Source organism: Spea bombifrons, chromosome 13 (assembly GCF_027358695.1).
Source record: "Spea bombifrons isolate aSpeBom1 chromosome 13, aSpeBom1.2.pri, whole genome shotgun sequence".
Lineage (NCBI taxonomy): Eukaryota > Metazoa > Chordata > Amphibia > Anura > Pelobatidae > Spea > Spea bombifrons.
The window spans coordinates 4,635,337-4,651,581 of NC_071099.1; the positions used below are offsets into that span (position 1 = coordinate 4,635,337).

Consider the following 16,245-nt stretch of genomic DNA (forward strand, 5'->3'; position numbering starts at 1 on the left):
TAGTATGTTTGAATATTACAAATGCAGTTACACTGTTACACAGGGGGTCAGTCTACAAAATAAAAACATTACACAAGCTACTATGTGGTACAGAGATGTAATGAGTTAAGATTGGACTGATGCAATTACTGTTTAAAATCTGTGTTTAGTCTTGAGTAAACACCTAAAAATGCCATTAACCCCTTAAGGACAACGGGAGGTCCCTAAACCCATTGAAAACAATGCATTTTGAGCCCATACACGTATGGGCTTTGTCATTAAGGGGTTAATAAACCGCATATGAGCATCCTTTACGTTCTGTATACATTTTTCTTCAGTGAACACTCGGTATAAGCCTGAAAGGTAAATATGTGAATGAGATCTTCTGAGATAAATATTGCTTTCTTTTTTTCTACTATAAAACAATTGACCTCAGAGTCAACTTACAATTACATTGCTAAATAGCCGAGGTCTGAAGTATATTCATGGAGATGTTTTTCTGTTTCATTGTTTTTATTATGTCATCACATTTAATGAGATTCTAAAGTTACATTTTTAAAACACCTCACAAGCTTAGCTTTTCGTAAATGTTGTGCTATAGATTTAAAACTTTTTTTTAATGAAAACAGAAAAGTATTGAAATTGAGCTGATTGAAAGTTAGTATTTTACACCTACAGTAATGAGCAAAATGAATCACTTGTCTAACTTTAATATAATAAAAGTTATTTTATGATTCAGTAACAGCTCAAAAAAGATTTCTGATATATTTTCATAAAATATCTGTCTGTCTCACAAGCTTGTACACATCTTAATCTCAGAGATAGAAATGGTATAATTTGATACATTTTCTTTCTCAACAGGTAGGAGATAACAATGGGCAGGAATAATCATGCAGATCATCAGAAAAGATACATTTTAGCATGTTATACACAAATGGGTGTTTTTTTTTTTAATACATGCATACTGCTTATTTTAATCTGTTAACATTTACATAGGTTTCTTTGTGTATGAAACTGCAAAATATAAAGTTAAGAAATATGAAATCTCATCTGTGTGCCCCTGTACTTTCTATGAAAATATGGTGTAACTTAAAAATGAATTACAATGAAGTTTTAAACATAGTTCACATTGTTTCCAAAATCCTATATGACTATTACATTGATATCCATAAACGCTATTCACGTCTACACGCCCACAGCATAAAACCTAGAAATACAGAATTTGAATGTCCGATTGTAACCATATAGCCCGCTTGGCCTGCCCATTGTTGTAATCATAGACATATTTCTCACTCATTCATGTTTAAATTGCTTATCTACAATCATTCTCAGTAAAGTAAAACTTCCTTTAAATACACCTAAGCCTCTGACCCCCTAATTTTAGTTTATGACCTCTTGTTCTAACATTTCTACTCTTTAAATGTTTCTATCACTATGCCTTATCCCCTCCTAGCTACACATATTGAGATCACTTAGCCATTTTTTTTTTTTTTTTTTTAAATAACTATCCTGCAAACCATTCACCATTTTACTAGCCCTCATTTGTAAATACCTTTCTGGAGATGGGATCTCTAGAACTGTTCACAATACAATAGTTTAGGTCTTACAAGAGATCTATAAAATGGCACAACCACCTCCCTTTTCTGATACCAATGACTCTAGTTATACAGCTCAGCACTCTTCTTGCAGCTTTTTTTTTTCTTCTTTGTTGCATTGTCTACTTACGTATAAATGTTTCAAAGCCCTTCTACCTCTTATCACAGACAGCAAAGTACTAATAATATAATATTTTGCCTTTGGATGTCTTAAGCGAATTATTTTACAATCATCAACACTGGATTGCAGGCGTCACACTCCGAACCATGCATCTAATGTATGTAATTAAATCATTAACCATTTGGCTTCTTTCACCAAGAACGTCGTAACATGTTGCAGGCCTTCATACAGTAACTGAGACCTTTTGTAAAATACCAATGATAAATGCAGCAGCTGGGGTAGGGGAGTTGGCAAGAGAAAATGCACACCTTGCCACTCCCTGGTGACTAGGTTTATTCAATGAACATGGGATGGCAGAGGAACTTAAGTCTTGTAGTGGTATAACTTGAGAATAACCAGTGAATCAATCATAAGTTACTTCACTGACCCATGAAACAAAGCTCAGGGTTTACCACTGTTAATGTTTGTTGCAGATACATCTTAATGTAGACAGCCGCTAGTTAATAAAACTGGTTAATTGCTTCTTTTGATAGAAATCATCACTTATCTTATACCTTCATGAATTAATTTAATACAGGAGGTCTCTTGCTATAGATAATACACATTGCTTTCAAACATATAACAATTCAGTAGAGCACATGTTGAACAAGCATCTCTTTTGCCGTCATCAATACTAGGTTTGCTACTAAACATCTGCTAAATAGGGATATGTATAAAAACAACTGAGCACATTAACTTTGGCAAAGACAATTCTTGAGAGAAAAATGTACACAACCACAGTATCCACGACATAAGCCACCAGCACCTCTGTTTCGGTCCTGAAATGTCTACGTCAGATCATGCAGACTAAAAGAGAGTTAGATAGCTTAAGTTCATACAAAGAACACTCAACAAAACTGGAATTTATAGTATGTAGGTTATGGGATTGCATGCATAGACACCAGAAGGCTGCCTTAGACTCCAATCCAATTAAGATTCCACTTCTTCTAATCTTAAAAACACATTGAGCACTGCATTTACAGAACATTAGACTATGGACAAAGGCCCATTCTTGGAGCGAAGAAGTTCAACTGTTTGGCAACGGTCATAAAGAAATATAATTCATGGCAAAGATCCAGAGAGATTTCCCATTCAAGTCAGAGAGACTAAACATCTGCCTTGTAGTCGTCCATTTGTAAAAGAAGCACAACAGAAGTGACTTGCTCCTTCAATTAGAGGCCACAGAGAAAACACTATAAACAATAAAACACAACAGACCCCACGCAGGTGGGTGTACCCTAAAATACCCCCAAATTCTATACAATAAAAAGGGCAGGCAGCTTTTGGGAAGGCAACAAGCTGGTATAATTACTTGTCTTAGTCTGGACACACTGTGCACTCCCCTCATATTAAGGCCCGCTGAGGGTAACAGGAATGCATCAGCAATACAGCGCATGAGCTCCACAAGAAAAAAGGATTTTGGTTGCAGCCTCAGAGCTTTCAAAAAAACCTGAATATTCCTACACCTCACATTCGAGAGCCTCGCTCCTGAAGAATCTGAAACAAAAGAAAAACATGTAAAGATTTTTAAGCCAGTAGGTACTCTATACCAACATAAAAAAACAGCTGGTGTATAGGTCATAAGGGATTTTTACCTAACCTACACACTGCTTCAGAATTAAGCTCCCAGAATCATCTCCCGAACAAACACAAGAAAGAAGCATAAGCAAAATGAAAAATTCAGTTCAGAACAGTAGGTACATATCTGTGCTAGTTCACAAGGTGCCAAGAACAAATTCTAAAGCGTACCCTAAGGCACGTGCAGCAAACATTGGCCTCTCACCTTTGCCTTCTCACTGGGCTCAATAACTAACCCATTTGTAGAGTTGTTGAGCTCCCGAGACACCACACATAAGAACTCTGCCTGGTCTTCATTTCCATAGTTGTACGATGATCCAATGCTTATGAGCTAAGGAAATACAGGAAATCGTTTAGTTCCTCGTAAACTTGAGGTACATTAAAATAATTGTTCAAAAACATATCGAAAGGCAAATTACATTAAATATTAAGACACCGTTCATTTTCTATAATGTAAAAGCAATCCACCTACCCCCCCCCCCCCAAAAAAAAGATACACAAGAGTTTGGAGATATCAAACTGAAAGATAATCTTTTTAAGAACCGGGCCAGCAATGTTTGCGCGCTACAGCAGTGAAATCTTGAGCATTATTGCAAAAAAAAAATAAAAATAATAATAAAAAACCCAAACCCCCCAAAACACTACTTTTTTATATCACATAGATTCTGAATATTAGAGCGGTGTATACATTTAGTTGTGTCTGAACACTTAATACTTCAGACTTCGAATTCAAGTCAACCTTGGCACATTAAGTGAATTAATGATGAAGCTGCTTTTAGGAGGTCCGCAATCTGCAGAGCTTAAAGCAGGCTGGTGAATTTCGCTAATCAGGATAAAATCAAGTGGAAACCAAAGTCTGTTTTTTTTTTTTTGTTTGTTTTTTTTGCTTAGTTTAAACCTTTATATGGAATAAGATTACAGATATTTTTTTCTCCACAACATACTAAATATGCACCAATTTCACATCAATGCAACAGCAGCTTCAATGTGCAAAAATGTGACTTGTTACCTGCTCAAACTTCCATCCATCAGACATTGTGGACACCATTTGCGTGAGCTCCTCCTCCTGACACTGTAACACTCTATATACATGTTTAACTGGGCCCTGTAGTGAGGAGAGGGAAGGTTACATATTGGAGACAAATATATATATATATATATCTATTATTTCCCCTGTCACCTAGAGAATGCACTCATAGCTTACTTGCAGCTTATCTGTATGTGCCTTGTTTTAGTATATTCCTTAAGAGAATGCTAAGGTAACAAGGTTTTAGATCATGATGTCGTAGAAAAAAACTATGTCTTGTTCACAAATACTCTACACCAATCCTTTTATTCCAGGATATCACTGCTAATATAGCACTGGTCGGCAGCATCAAAAGCTGACACAATACCTTGTCAAAAGCTCACCTAAATTCACCAGGAAATGGAGATAGAGCCTTAGGTCGAACAAAAGTTGAATAAACAGCCTTTTACACTCCATGCAATTGCATAATGAGTGTGAAGTAGAGTGTATAAAGTCATCTGGTTTTACTGTATATAGGTTTTGTATTCATTAATTTGTAATGCACTTCAGCAACAGATCGTTTGAATGTACACAGAACAAGTGATATTTTTTTTTTGCTTTTACCTGTGAGGTCCTATTCTCATTGTCCCGGATACGCTCCTTCACTAAACGCACCAATGAGGCAATATTATAAAACTCCGCTTCTTCTAGAACTCCTGCATGCAAAGGGGAAATAAGGACTGTTTATATTGATTTATCTCAGAGTACACTGAATTGAAATAGATCTAATGTTTCCAACAATGCATAATTAGCATAACACAGCTATGCCACCTCCGAGGATGTCTAGTAAGAGATCATATGTGTTTATTATTTATCTCTACAGTGGTATCAGTGCTTTTGCAAAACAAAATTAAAAACGCAAGGAAGCTTTAACCGCTTCACGACCAGTGACTTACCATGTACATCATGCCAACGTGGGCTCATAGGTGCAGTGATGTAACTGGTATGTCACACCTAAAAAAATATCCACATGTGGCGATCGCAGGTTCACGGCTGCTGCTGTCTGCTCAGGTGTCCGGCATCTTAGGGGTTAATAATCATACTCATTTTCCAATAGGGTAGGGATCATGTAGGGTTCTTTGTCGTGAAGGGGTTAAACAAATGACTCAGGTTTCTTTTTACAGATCGTATCACACATTATTTACAAACAGGTGTATGAAATGAAGGGTGCCTTTAAAATGTGATATTACATTTAATAAATATATGCTTTTGGAAAGGCATCGTAACGCACTACAAAGGCTTTGGAATCAAAGGCTTCAACAGAGATGGGATACTCTCCTGGGGGTCAGACAGCTGAAGCAGAAGATGCTGCATTTTCACATAGACTTTCTTTCTCCTCCATAACTGGGTTACACAGGAAATCTCTGGAAAGAGGGGTTAGGTGAACCACTTTCTGGGAGGTACAAGGGATTCTGGGATTACTGGTTAGGGCTGCAATAATCAGTATAGGAAAAGCGAGCGCAGTGTTCTGGGTCTGAAAGAAGCAGCGCAAGATAGCGTTCTGGAGAAGCCTGTGAGCTGAGAGAGGTTTCCCAAGAATGTGCTTAAGTATACCTTTTGATTTTATATTATTATTAAATGTTTTGTGCATGTTATGTTTTATAACCTGTAGCGGTGACGTTATTTAATTTCATTATACGTCTTTCTATACGCTTGTATTTGTGTTTTATTCGTTACGCATTCCCTAAAAGAACAACACTGTAAGAGGGACATAATTTCTTACACAGGCACTACTTCTTTCACAGACAACGCAATACACTATTTACAGTTGTACAGGCTACATTTGTATTTATATAAAAGTCTTCGCCTGTCCTATCTGTGAGCATGTAAAATTAACTGGCCAAATCTTGGTTAGTTAGGTCAGATCACTTTAACTCCTTTTACACCTATAATGACTGATATATACCGTATTGGCTCGGATATAGGCCGCCCCCGTATATAGGCCGCACCCTAAAAGTTTGGTGCTTTTTTAAAGAAAAAGTTTTTTTCTTTAAAAAAGCACCAAAAAAACATGCTGCCACTCTGCCCCCCCCGAGATATGCTACCACTGTCCTCCCTCCCCGAGATCCGCTGCCACTGTCCTCCCTCCCCGAGATCCACTGCCACTGTCCTCCCTCCCCGAGATCCGCTGCCACTGTCCTCCCTCCCCGAGATCCGCTGCCACTGTCCTCCCTCCCCGAGATCCGCTGCCACTGTCCTCCCTCCCCGAGATCCGCTGCCACTGTCCTCCCTCCCCGAGATCCGCTGCCACTGTCCTCCTCTGCCCCTCCCCAACTTACCGGAGCAGACTCCCGGGTGTCTTGCGGGGTCGGCGGGGGACATCTACGCAATACAACTTCCGGCCTATATTCGAGCCAATACGGTATTTAAATATTAATATGTTATCATGCTCCCTAAGGTGTCTGACAGTCTGCACACTACCGCAACGCACCATTCTGTGCTCTATTTAGTTAGAGCCACAGAAATGAAATCAAACACATTACCTTCCTCTGCTAGCTCCTTGTCAAGGATTAGCTTTCCATGCCGTAGATAGTTCAGGATGGGACCAAAGTAGGTAGGGTCCCGATCAATGAGATACGCTCCTGTCTCATCCTAAAGACAAAATAAAAATATTGCCACATTTGCAGTGATGAAAACGTACCGAATACAGAAATGTTTATATACAGCAAATAAGCCGGTAAATGGACAATTTATAGCAATATAGCTCAACTACAGCACTTAAAGAGATGGTTCCCAGCCCCACTACATAATGCATATTAAAGTACTTTGTTAATACTTTAAAGTCCATTCTGCAAAAAAACTGAAAAAAGCCCTTACCTGGGGTAACGTGCCAGGCAAGTAAACTGTTTAATTAATAATTGGGTTCAATTTTACTAGGCACACCCAGCAGGATTACTGTCTGCCCTTTTAATAGAACCTGTTTTGCAATGTGACATAGGATAAAATGTCTCAAAAAGCAGCACATTATGTGGTACTCTAAAGAAGATCAAGATGAGAAACTGTCATTGACATCAGTTTAGGAAGAGTTACAACGCCAGGGACTCACAGTGAGAGCAGTTATCTACAAATGGAGAAAACCTGGAGCAGTGGTGAACCTTCCCAGGAGTGGCCAGCCTACCAAGATCCCTTTCAAGAGACCAACTCTTACAAGAGGTCACAAAAGAACCAAGGCGAACATGCAAAGAGCTGCAATTCCACGGGAGGGTTTTCAAGGTGAAAAACACTGCTGACCAAAAAAAAAATCTCGATTACCCCCAAGACTTTTGCTTGAAAGCACTTAAATGTGGTAGAATAAAAAAAAAGTGGGCCAAAATTCCTCCACAGTCATGTAAGAGACTTATTGGCACCTATAGCAAAGGTATGATCACAGTTGATGCCTCCAAGGGTGGTACAAGTAGTTATTACGTTTAGGGGGCAATTACTTGTTCACATGGGTTATACAGGTTTTGATTGCATCTTTACCTTAATGATTGAAAAGATCATTTAAAAGTTGCATTTTGAGTTTACTTTAGTTGCTTTTCTCTTTTATATTAACATTTTTTGGACCTGAAACATTTAAATGTGCCAAATAAGTAAAAAAGAAAAGAAATTAGAAAAGGGGCAAATACTTTTTGACAGCGCTGTAGAAATGACCCCCTACTCTGAAAAATGGTTCCATCAAATCAAAGGAACACATCCCCCTCACAGGAAATAGCTGGGGTCAGGCGGGCAAGGGGACAAATGCCTATGGATTCTGCAGAACGCACACGTAGCTTAAACAGCAGCACATCAATTACACATACTGCGGTACTCCGATATTGTTCAAATGGCTATGAATAATAATTCTAGGTCCACAATTCTGGGAATGCGCTACAAACCTCTCAGAAGAACAAATTACTCCCTGAAAACGGTTATATATACTTTAAGTCTTGAAGCTCCGTTTATATGCTGCAGGCGTTTTATTTTTTGTTTGATGCTACGTCTGATTTGCTCCCTCCCTATTCTATTCTGATAGTGGACCTGCGCGGGGCTATGGGGCATAATCAGATACAGATTTCTACATGAATAAGTCTTTGACACCTTATCCGAGTCCAGGTCGGGATCCTCCTGACACAACCGGTATAAGAACGACTTGGGTTCCCGACATAGAGTCTGTTTCGTGCTCAAGAAATATGTTCCGCCCACATTTAGTCGGACCCATTTCCCCCCTTTGCGGCTGACAGGCTCCTGTGGTGTTGGGCTGCGCGGGGAACGGGAGCCAGCAAAGATGCCAGGACTCGATGGCCCGCTCCGTGTGCTTGGTATATTCAGGCTGCAAGGGGCTCCAACAAAATCAGCGCCTTCCCGTTGCGGCTCTGCCATGTTGGGTCACACCGGACAGAACCAAGCGTACGCTGGAGCCATAACACCAAAACAATCTGCACAAGATTCTTCCGGTGATGGCGTCACTTCCGAGCGCTTTGACAGCTTAGCACTCATGACGCGATACCCGACACCCTTCACTTTCAGACTACTAGCGCTTTATTGGCCAATTTATCACATAGTGTTAAACGAGTCATTAACTACCCTGTCCCTGCCCAATGTGAGGCACGGCGCAAGCCTTCAATGTATGACATCATCGCGCAGCTGCACAAGGTCATGACGCAAGGACGCAGTGCAAGAATGGCATTGGTATTAATCACATGCTAAATGTTTACCAATCACCGCACGGTTCTTCTTATTTTTTTGACATCTGTTGGCTGATTGGTTAGCCTGCTTTTCAAACCTGTGTTTTTATTGGCTTGTTCGAGGGACTGGCTAAAGCTATTGAGTGACGTTCTTTACAGCGGCCATTGCAATCACCCGGCGAGTGTATCTGGAGGTCGGGTCTTCGACAGAAAGGTGAGACTGATTTTTGTAGCGCTGTATTAGTAAGTCCTCAAGTAATAGTGCGCTTGGTGCGTACAATGACCTTTACATGCTCTTTGAATTACGTTTGTTTCAGAAATTGCATATTTTTTTAATCGGAGGATAGACTTTGACATTGTGGTAGGCAGTGTCTAATATACAAGTGAAAAAACACATACAAGATGACTTTTTATTATTATATGTGGTGTTTGACAGCTGAATGAATTAAAATACGTTCGTTGCAAAATCGCCATATTATAGAACTAATATTAAAACCAGTTTTATATATAACACTTTTCTTAATATTAGTTCTGTCACATGCTGATTTTGCAACGAACGTATTTTAATATCCGAGGCTTTGTATTAATATTCCAGTACAGTTGTAGGCTGCAGCTAATGTCAAAATGGATGTAGGAATTAAACCAAATGTTTTAGTGGAGCGGTAAAAATGCCCATGACTTTTTATTTTCTCAGTGGTGTCCTGACAGTGTAGTAATGGTTGGAGAATAACCCCTTGGTGACCTTGCTGAATTGACTGCTGAATATGCCCTTTGCCACTTTGAATGCCCTCTACATGCTGAAAACCAAGGAGGCGCTTGACATGCATTTACTAACCCGAGTGTTTGCGCGACATTTAAACCTCGTTGTGCTTTAACCCCTTAATGACAAAGCCCGTACATGTACGGGCTCAAAATGCATTGTTTTCAATGGGTTTTGGAACCGCCCATTGTCCTTAAGGGGTTAAGAAAGGGTTGACTTACGTCTTCTATGGCTTGATCTGGGTATTAAAGCTCCTCGAAGGCGGGAAATGCATCCAAGATGATGAGCAATGTTTAAATTCAATTTCATACTGAAAATGTTATATATGTACTGCTGGACATCAAAATAGGAACTGGAGAGCTGTTTCGTCCTTTAATGGGAGGTTGTTATGCCGTCTTTGAGGCTCGGGGTGGTAGAACTACGAGATTTCTGTGGTTAAAAACAAGCAAGTCTTCTGGCTTCTCTGATGGATGTGGATGAGTGTTTAATAATTCGTGCTTTTACTTATTCTTGGTGGAGGGGTTTTCCATCACACCCTTTTCCCCACCATACCTAATTTGATTTGCATGAACCCTAGGGTCCAGCGCCAATCCTTAAAGCCCCTATCACAACCTCCCATTAAGGAAGAAACAGCCGTCCTTCTTTCCTGGGATTTGTTTAAAGGCTGCTAAAGGGATCCATGTATAAAGTGGATATAGAGGCTAATAAGGTGATCATTATGAACCATGTTGGCAAATGCCTACCCAGAATCCCACGCTTTGGTAGAAATGCAAGATTTATGTCGGAAAAGCAAGTCTTGTAGCTTGTCCGGTGGATGTAGATGAGTGTTTTAATAATGCCATATATATATATATATATTATGCACAAAACGTGTGCCTAGTATGTGACAGACTGTAAGCTCACAAGAACAATAGTCATTAAAAATGTCAATATGCAGAATTAACGTTAATTATGTAACGGTCCAACAGAATCTGCTAACCCTATGGCTCTGTTTACGTAGAACTTTGCTGCGTTTGTTTCTTGTGCTCCTATTTTTTTCAACAAAATGTTCTTCTTCTGTAGAGCATAACCATGGCAGGCCGCAGAGCTGCAATCAAGGCTGTAGACTGGATGGCGTTTGCAGAGCGGGTTCCCCCAAATCAAAAAGCAATGTTCAATGCCCTGAAGACCCGCTGTGATACTGCGGCTGCCAAGTAAGAACAGCGGGCATCATCATAATGTGGCATAAGATATATATTTCTTCATTTGCAAGCCAAGTATAAATCGCACCTCTTGAAGTGCTTTTCCGCTCCTCAACAGTGTTGAGGGAAAGATAAATCTCACTGCTTGCATAAAGATTTCTAATTTAATTTGCCAGCTTTAGTTTTAAAGCAGTTATTGCTACAACTAATGTTTATTCTAGTACCACAACTAGACGTTCAACACCGTATGTAATGTTCTCTGTATTTAACGTTCTTAATGTTTTTTATTTAAGAATGTTATGCATCTCATATGGTATTGTTCTGCAAAAAGTTTGTTGCTGAAATGACATCATTTGTAAATTTGTAATTATTGTTTTTCTAGACTGACGTCTCTCCCAGAGAAGCCACCAACCATTGACTGGGCGTATTACCGTGCTGCAGTTACCAAGGCAGGCTTGGTAGATGAATTTGAGAAAAAAGTAGGTTTGTGAAACAATCGTTTTAACTTGATAAACTACTTTCCTTCTCCACCTACAGCACATAACATAAGAGGTCTGATGCATGGTGGGCCATTACGACCGCTGTACACAGGCTTACACTTGGCCAGTAATTGTTCCTGGACCCTCTATTTTGTTCATAAAATATTTTTTTTACTCCCCTTGTTAGATTCAACAACCTACCTTAGAATGGTTATAATGTTAGCACAGAATATTAAATGCCAGGTTAATGGTTTATTTGCCAGTATGGTAGTCGTATGGGGGTTGTAGAAAGTTCAGGATAAGATGCCATGCCTTGAAAAAGTATTCTCATCCCTAGGCATTTTCCATATTTTGTTGCATTACAACCTGGAATTAAAATGGATTGGTTGGGGGTTTGTATCATTTGAATTACACATCTCTACCACTTTGAAGATGGTCTCTTTGTTGCGTCTATGATCAATGCCCTTCTTGCCTGGTCCGTGTGTTTTGGTGAGTGGCCCTCTATTTGCAGGTTTATTGTGGTGCGATTTCTTTAATAATGGATTAAATGGTGCTCCATGGGATGTTCAAAGTTTCAGATTTTTTTTTTTTTTTTTAATAACCCAACCCTGTTTGGAGAACTCCTTGGTCTTCATAGTGTCTCTTGCTCAGTGGTGTTGCAGACTTTTCAGAACAGGTGTATTTATGCACTGAGATCATGTGACCCTTAGATTGCACACAGGTTCACTTTATTTAACGAATTATGTGGCTTCTGAAGGTAATTTTGTTGCACCATATCTTATTTAGGGGCTTTATAGCAAAGAAGGTAATGCACTCACCACTTTTCAGTTTTTCATTTTTTAGATTTTCTTTTTTTTCTTCTTCCTTCTGGAGTAATTCCTTTTTGTTCCTTGTAATGTATCACAATGGGCAATTGGTTAACAAATACGAGTTTTTTTTTTTTTGTTTTTTTTCCCCTTCATCCAGTCGGTCAGAGCTATATGCTCATCCCTGTCCTTGATATCTCTGTAATACCATATTTGCTTGATTATAAGACGAGGTTTTTTCCAGAGCAAATGCTCTGAAAAATACCCCTCGTCTTATAATCAGGGTCGTCTTATAATCAGACCTCACTTACCGGTGCTTCTGAGTCCCCAGTGCTTAGTCCGGGCAGCGTGTAGAGGTCTACGCGATTTGCGTGGAGCTCTACATGCTGCCCGGACTAAGCACCGGGGGCTCAGATGCAGGGGACCTGGATCCTCCTGTGTTATGCGCCCCCCCAACTCAGAAGCTCCGGTAAGTTTGGAGGAGGGAGGGGGAGTGTTTAAATGGGGGGGTGTAAGGCATTTCTGGAGGCAGAGTGCTCTGTGAAATGCCTTTTAACCCCTTTAATGCCACTCTGCCTCCTGAAATGCCTTTTACCTCCCTAAATGCACTCTGCCCCATAATATGCCTTTTAACCCCCTAAATGCCAGAGTGGCATATAGGGGTATAAGGCATTTCTGGAGGCAGAGTGGCACATAGGGGGTCAAAAGGCATATCATGGGGCACAGTGGCATATAGAGCGTTAAAAGGCGTATCATGGGGCACAGTGGCATTTAGAGGGTTAAAAGGCATATCATGGGGCACAGTGGCATATATGGGGTATAAGGCATTTCTGGGGCAGAGTGGCAAGCCTGGGGGCAGATGTGCATAACTGGGGGGGCAGGTTGAAAAAAAAAAAAAAGGAAATAAAAACAAAATATTTTTCTCAATCATAGCTTTTATTAACAAACAATTGTTCACATAGTTTACATGAACTAAGATTTACTGGTAAAACTTTTTTCCTTCAGGGTCGTCTTATATTCAGGCTTTTTCTTTTTTTCATAAGTTAATATTCAGATTTTGGGGGGGTCGTCTTATAATCAGGGTCGTCTTATAATCGAGCAAATACGGTAACCCTCAGTTTACTTTAATCGATTTAGATGACTCACAAATTACTCAGTTTTTGCCCCTTACGTTTATTATGCGATATGTGTATCATTTCAATTTTTTTATTAGTTTATCAGTATGATGTACAAGTTTGTACTGTAATTGGGTGGGATTGAAAAAAAAATATTTGTATCCTTCCTGGTAATGCACAAATAGGAATATATAAACTGCGACTCTGAGGCACTTTCAACTGACTTTGTATTTCTAGTAAAGCCATCATGTTTTTAACTATATATAAATACATGTTTTTACGAATGTTATTAAAAATCCATTTTTTAAAACTATAAAAAATACATTTAAAATATATATAATTTTTTTTTCTCCTTTCAGTTTAGTGCCATTACAATCCCTGAACCAAAGGATACTCAGTCAGAGAAGATAAATGCCCAGGAGCAGGAAGCTGTAAGTAATTTGAACAATTATCCTGCTTAATTTGTTAAACCTCCCGTATAACCCAGCCGATGACTGGTGTTTATCCAGAACCTGATTTTAATCTGAAAAGATATACCGGCCTGATTTTAAGCCGCACTCCCCCCCCCCACAGACTTTAAGTCTTTAAAGTGGGGGTGCGTGGTTTAGCGCAGGGATGGGTAATCTGTACCATCATCTTTCCCCTCTCCCCCCTTCTCACACTATCTACCCTCTCCCCCCCTTCTCACTAGCTACCCTCTCCCTACCCCCCTTTGTAGTTCACTTACCCTGCAGCCCTGTGGTGGGAGCGAAAGGCCTCTGTCTCACTGCTCGCTGTCTCGATAGGCGCGGTTTCACTGCTGAGCGCATATGGTTAGCATCAGCTAAAATATGCATTTGCTTATGTTCCATTGGCATTTACGTTTGTCAATTGTGTTGTATGTACCTGGGCATAATGGTTTAACCAGTGCCTGTATTCGCCTTTTATTCTTGTATTTTTAGGCTAAGAGTGCTGCAACCTACATCCAGGAATCGAAAGCCAGGATTTCTCAGTATGAAAAAGAGGTGAGCATATCATAGAATAAATACATTTGAGTCCTCCTAAAGGAAATATAGTTGGCAATAAGGGGACTGCACCATGGTCTTACATTTTACATATTGGGACATAATCATCTGTTCCTTAGCAGGTCTACAAATTAGGTAAGTACAACCCTAGATTAGATGAAAAACACATAACATAATTTATTCAACCATTATAAAGCCAGAATGGAGAAGCCATGTGTAAAGAACTAAGTACACCCTTACTGCTTCCATAGGAACTAAGATACTAAGTAGCAGACGGGTGCTGCTAATCAAATGCCCTTGATTAATTGATCATCAGTGTGACCACCTCTATAAAAGCAGAAGTTTTAGCACTTTGCTGGTCTGGAGCATTCAGGCGTGTGTTCACGCAAGTAGGAAAGATATCAGTAATGATCTAAGAGAAGCAATTGTTGCTGCCTGTCAATTTGGGAAAGCTTATAAGGGTGTTTCCAAATTCTACAATGCGAGATTATTCAAAGTAGAAAACATTCAAGACCATTGCCGATCTTCCCAGGAGTGGGCATTCCAACAAATCAATCCCAAGGTCAGACTGTGCAATGCATCTCTGGCTCAACAGCCCTTGGCACGCCACACATTAAAGTTTAACAGTACAATTCGTAAAAGTATGGGTTGTTCTGAAGGGTTGCCAGGAGAAAGCCTCTTCTCTCTAAAAAGAACATGGCAGCACGGCTTAGGTTTGCAAAGTTGCATCCGAGCAAACCACGTGACTGCTGGACTAATGTCCTTTGGACAGATGAGTGGAGATGTTTGGGCATAATGCGCAGTGCCATGTTTAGTGAAAACTACACACAATATATCAGCACAAACGCCTTATAGCAACTCTCAAGCTTTGGTGGAGGGGTGATGATTTGGACTTGTCTTACAGCCACGGGACCTGGGAACCTTGCAGTCATTGAGTTGACCATGAACTCCTCTTTATACCAAAATATTCTAGAGTCAAAAATGAGCCCATCTGTCCAACAGCTAAAAATGTGGTTCTACAAGCAATTGAAATTCTCCATTTTGGCTTCATTTTTGTTGAATAAATCATGACACAGTGTAATTACCCGTATTTTTAGACCTGCCAAATAACAGATTGTTATATCCTGATATGTAAAACTATAGAGTTCAGAGGATGTACTCTTTTTTTCACATGACTGTGTGTATGTATATGGCCCTCTCCCTCTCGTCTATATATGTATTTTATATTATAAGTTTGCCAAAAAGATCATCTTTTCCTAAACTGTAATATGCTGGATGATGTCTGAAGTGAAATAGGGCTGTAGTTCTTAGCGGTGTCTATATGTTTTAATTAAATGCCTCTGCAAAAGTAGTGACCAATGGTGTGTGTTTGTTTTCACTTTATACCCCCCCCTTTAATTTCTATAATATTTTTTCTTCCAGTTAGAGAAATTCAGAAACATGATCCCCTTTGACCAGATGACCATTGAAGACTTAAATGCAGCATTCCCAGAAACCAGACTGGACAAGGAAAAGAATGTGTACTGGCCTCACAAACCTATCAGTGAATTGTAAAATCTGAGAACATCATTGTAGAGTCACCAATGTATAGTGGTTCTTTTGTGACTTTGTTATAAGATGTCGTAACTGAATAAAGGCCTGAGATTTATGGTGTATCGGAGATGATCATTACAATATATAAACATGATTGAAGTTGAAGTTGATGGACTAACATTCAAGTTAAAATTAACTGCCCCAAAATGAGGTTGTATAGTTAGTGAATTGTCTTTCTCAAATATGGTTTCCCTTATATGCTTAGAAGGCACAGTTATAACAAATCTGGAGAAGTCTTGCAGTAATTACATTTTATTTGCTGATGCATATAGCTGTGTACCAA

At 39.5% G+C, this 16,245-nt stretch overlaps 2 protein-coding genes across 4 annotated transcripts; one reads left to right on the top strand and one right to left on the bottom strand.

Moving 5' to 3' along the window:
• Window positions 1-473: 473 nt before the first annotated feature.
• KCTD2 (potassium channel tetramerization domain containing 2) lies at window positions 474-8,985 on the bottom strand. 3 transcript variants are annotated; one of them, XR_008346083.1, is made up of 7 exons: window positions 8,438-8,984; window positions 6,862-6,970; window positions 4,943-5,034; window positions 4,322-4,417; window positions 3,518-3,643; window positions 1,221-3,231; window positions 474-1,186 (listed from the first exon to the last, which is right to left on the bottom strand). XR_008346083.1 is itself a non-coding variant. In XM_053452730.1 (6 exons), the coding sequence occupies exons 1-6, from the start codon at window positions 8,717-8,719 to the stop codon at window positions 3,202-3,204; spliced, it is 594 nt and encodes a 197-aa protein (XP_053308705.1). In that variant the 5' UTR covers window positions 8,720-8,985; the 3' UTR covers window positions 474-3,201. The 3 variants fall into 3 exon arrangements, 2 of the variants coding, with proteins under 2 accessions (XP_053308705.1, XP_053308704.1); XM_053452730.1 differs by having other exon boundaries at window positions 474-3,231; window positions 8,579-8,985; XM_053452729.1 differs by having other exon boundaries at window positions 474-3,231.
• Window positions 8,986-9,116: 131 nt separating this feature from the next.
• Window positions 9,117-16,022, top strand: ATP5PD (ATP synthase peripheral stalk subunit d). Its single transcript, XM_053452731.1, has 6 exons — window positions 9,117-9,238; window positions 10,847-10,977; window positions 11,348-11,444; window positions 13,725-13,796; window positions 14,307-14,369; window positions 15,792-16,022. Exons 2-6 carry the CDS (start codon window positions 10,856-10,858, stop codon window positions 15,921-15,923), a joined length of 486 nt encoding a protein of 161 aa, XP_053308706.1. The 5' UTR covers window positions 9,117-9,238; window positions 10,847-10,855; the 3' UTR covers window positions 15,924-16,022.
• The last annotated feature ends 223 nt before the right edge of the window (window positions 16,023-16,245 follow it).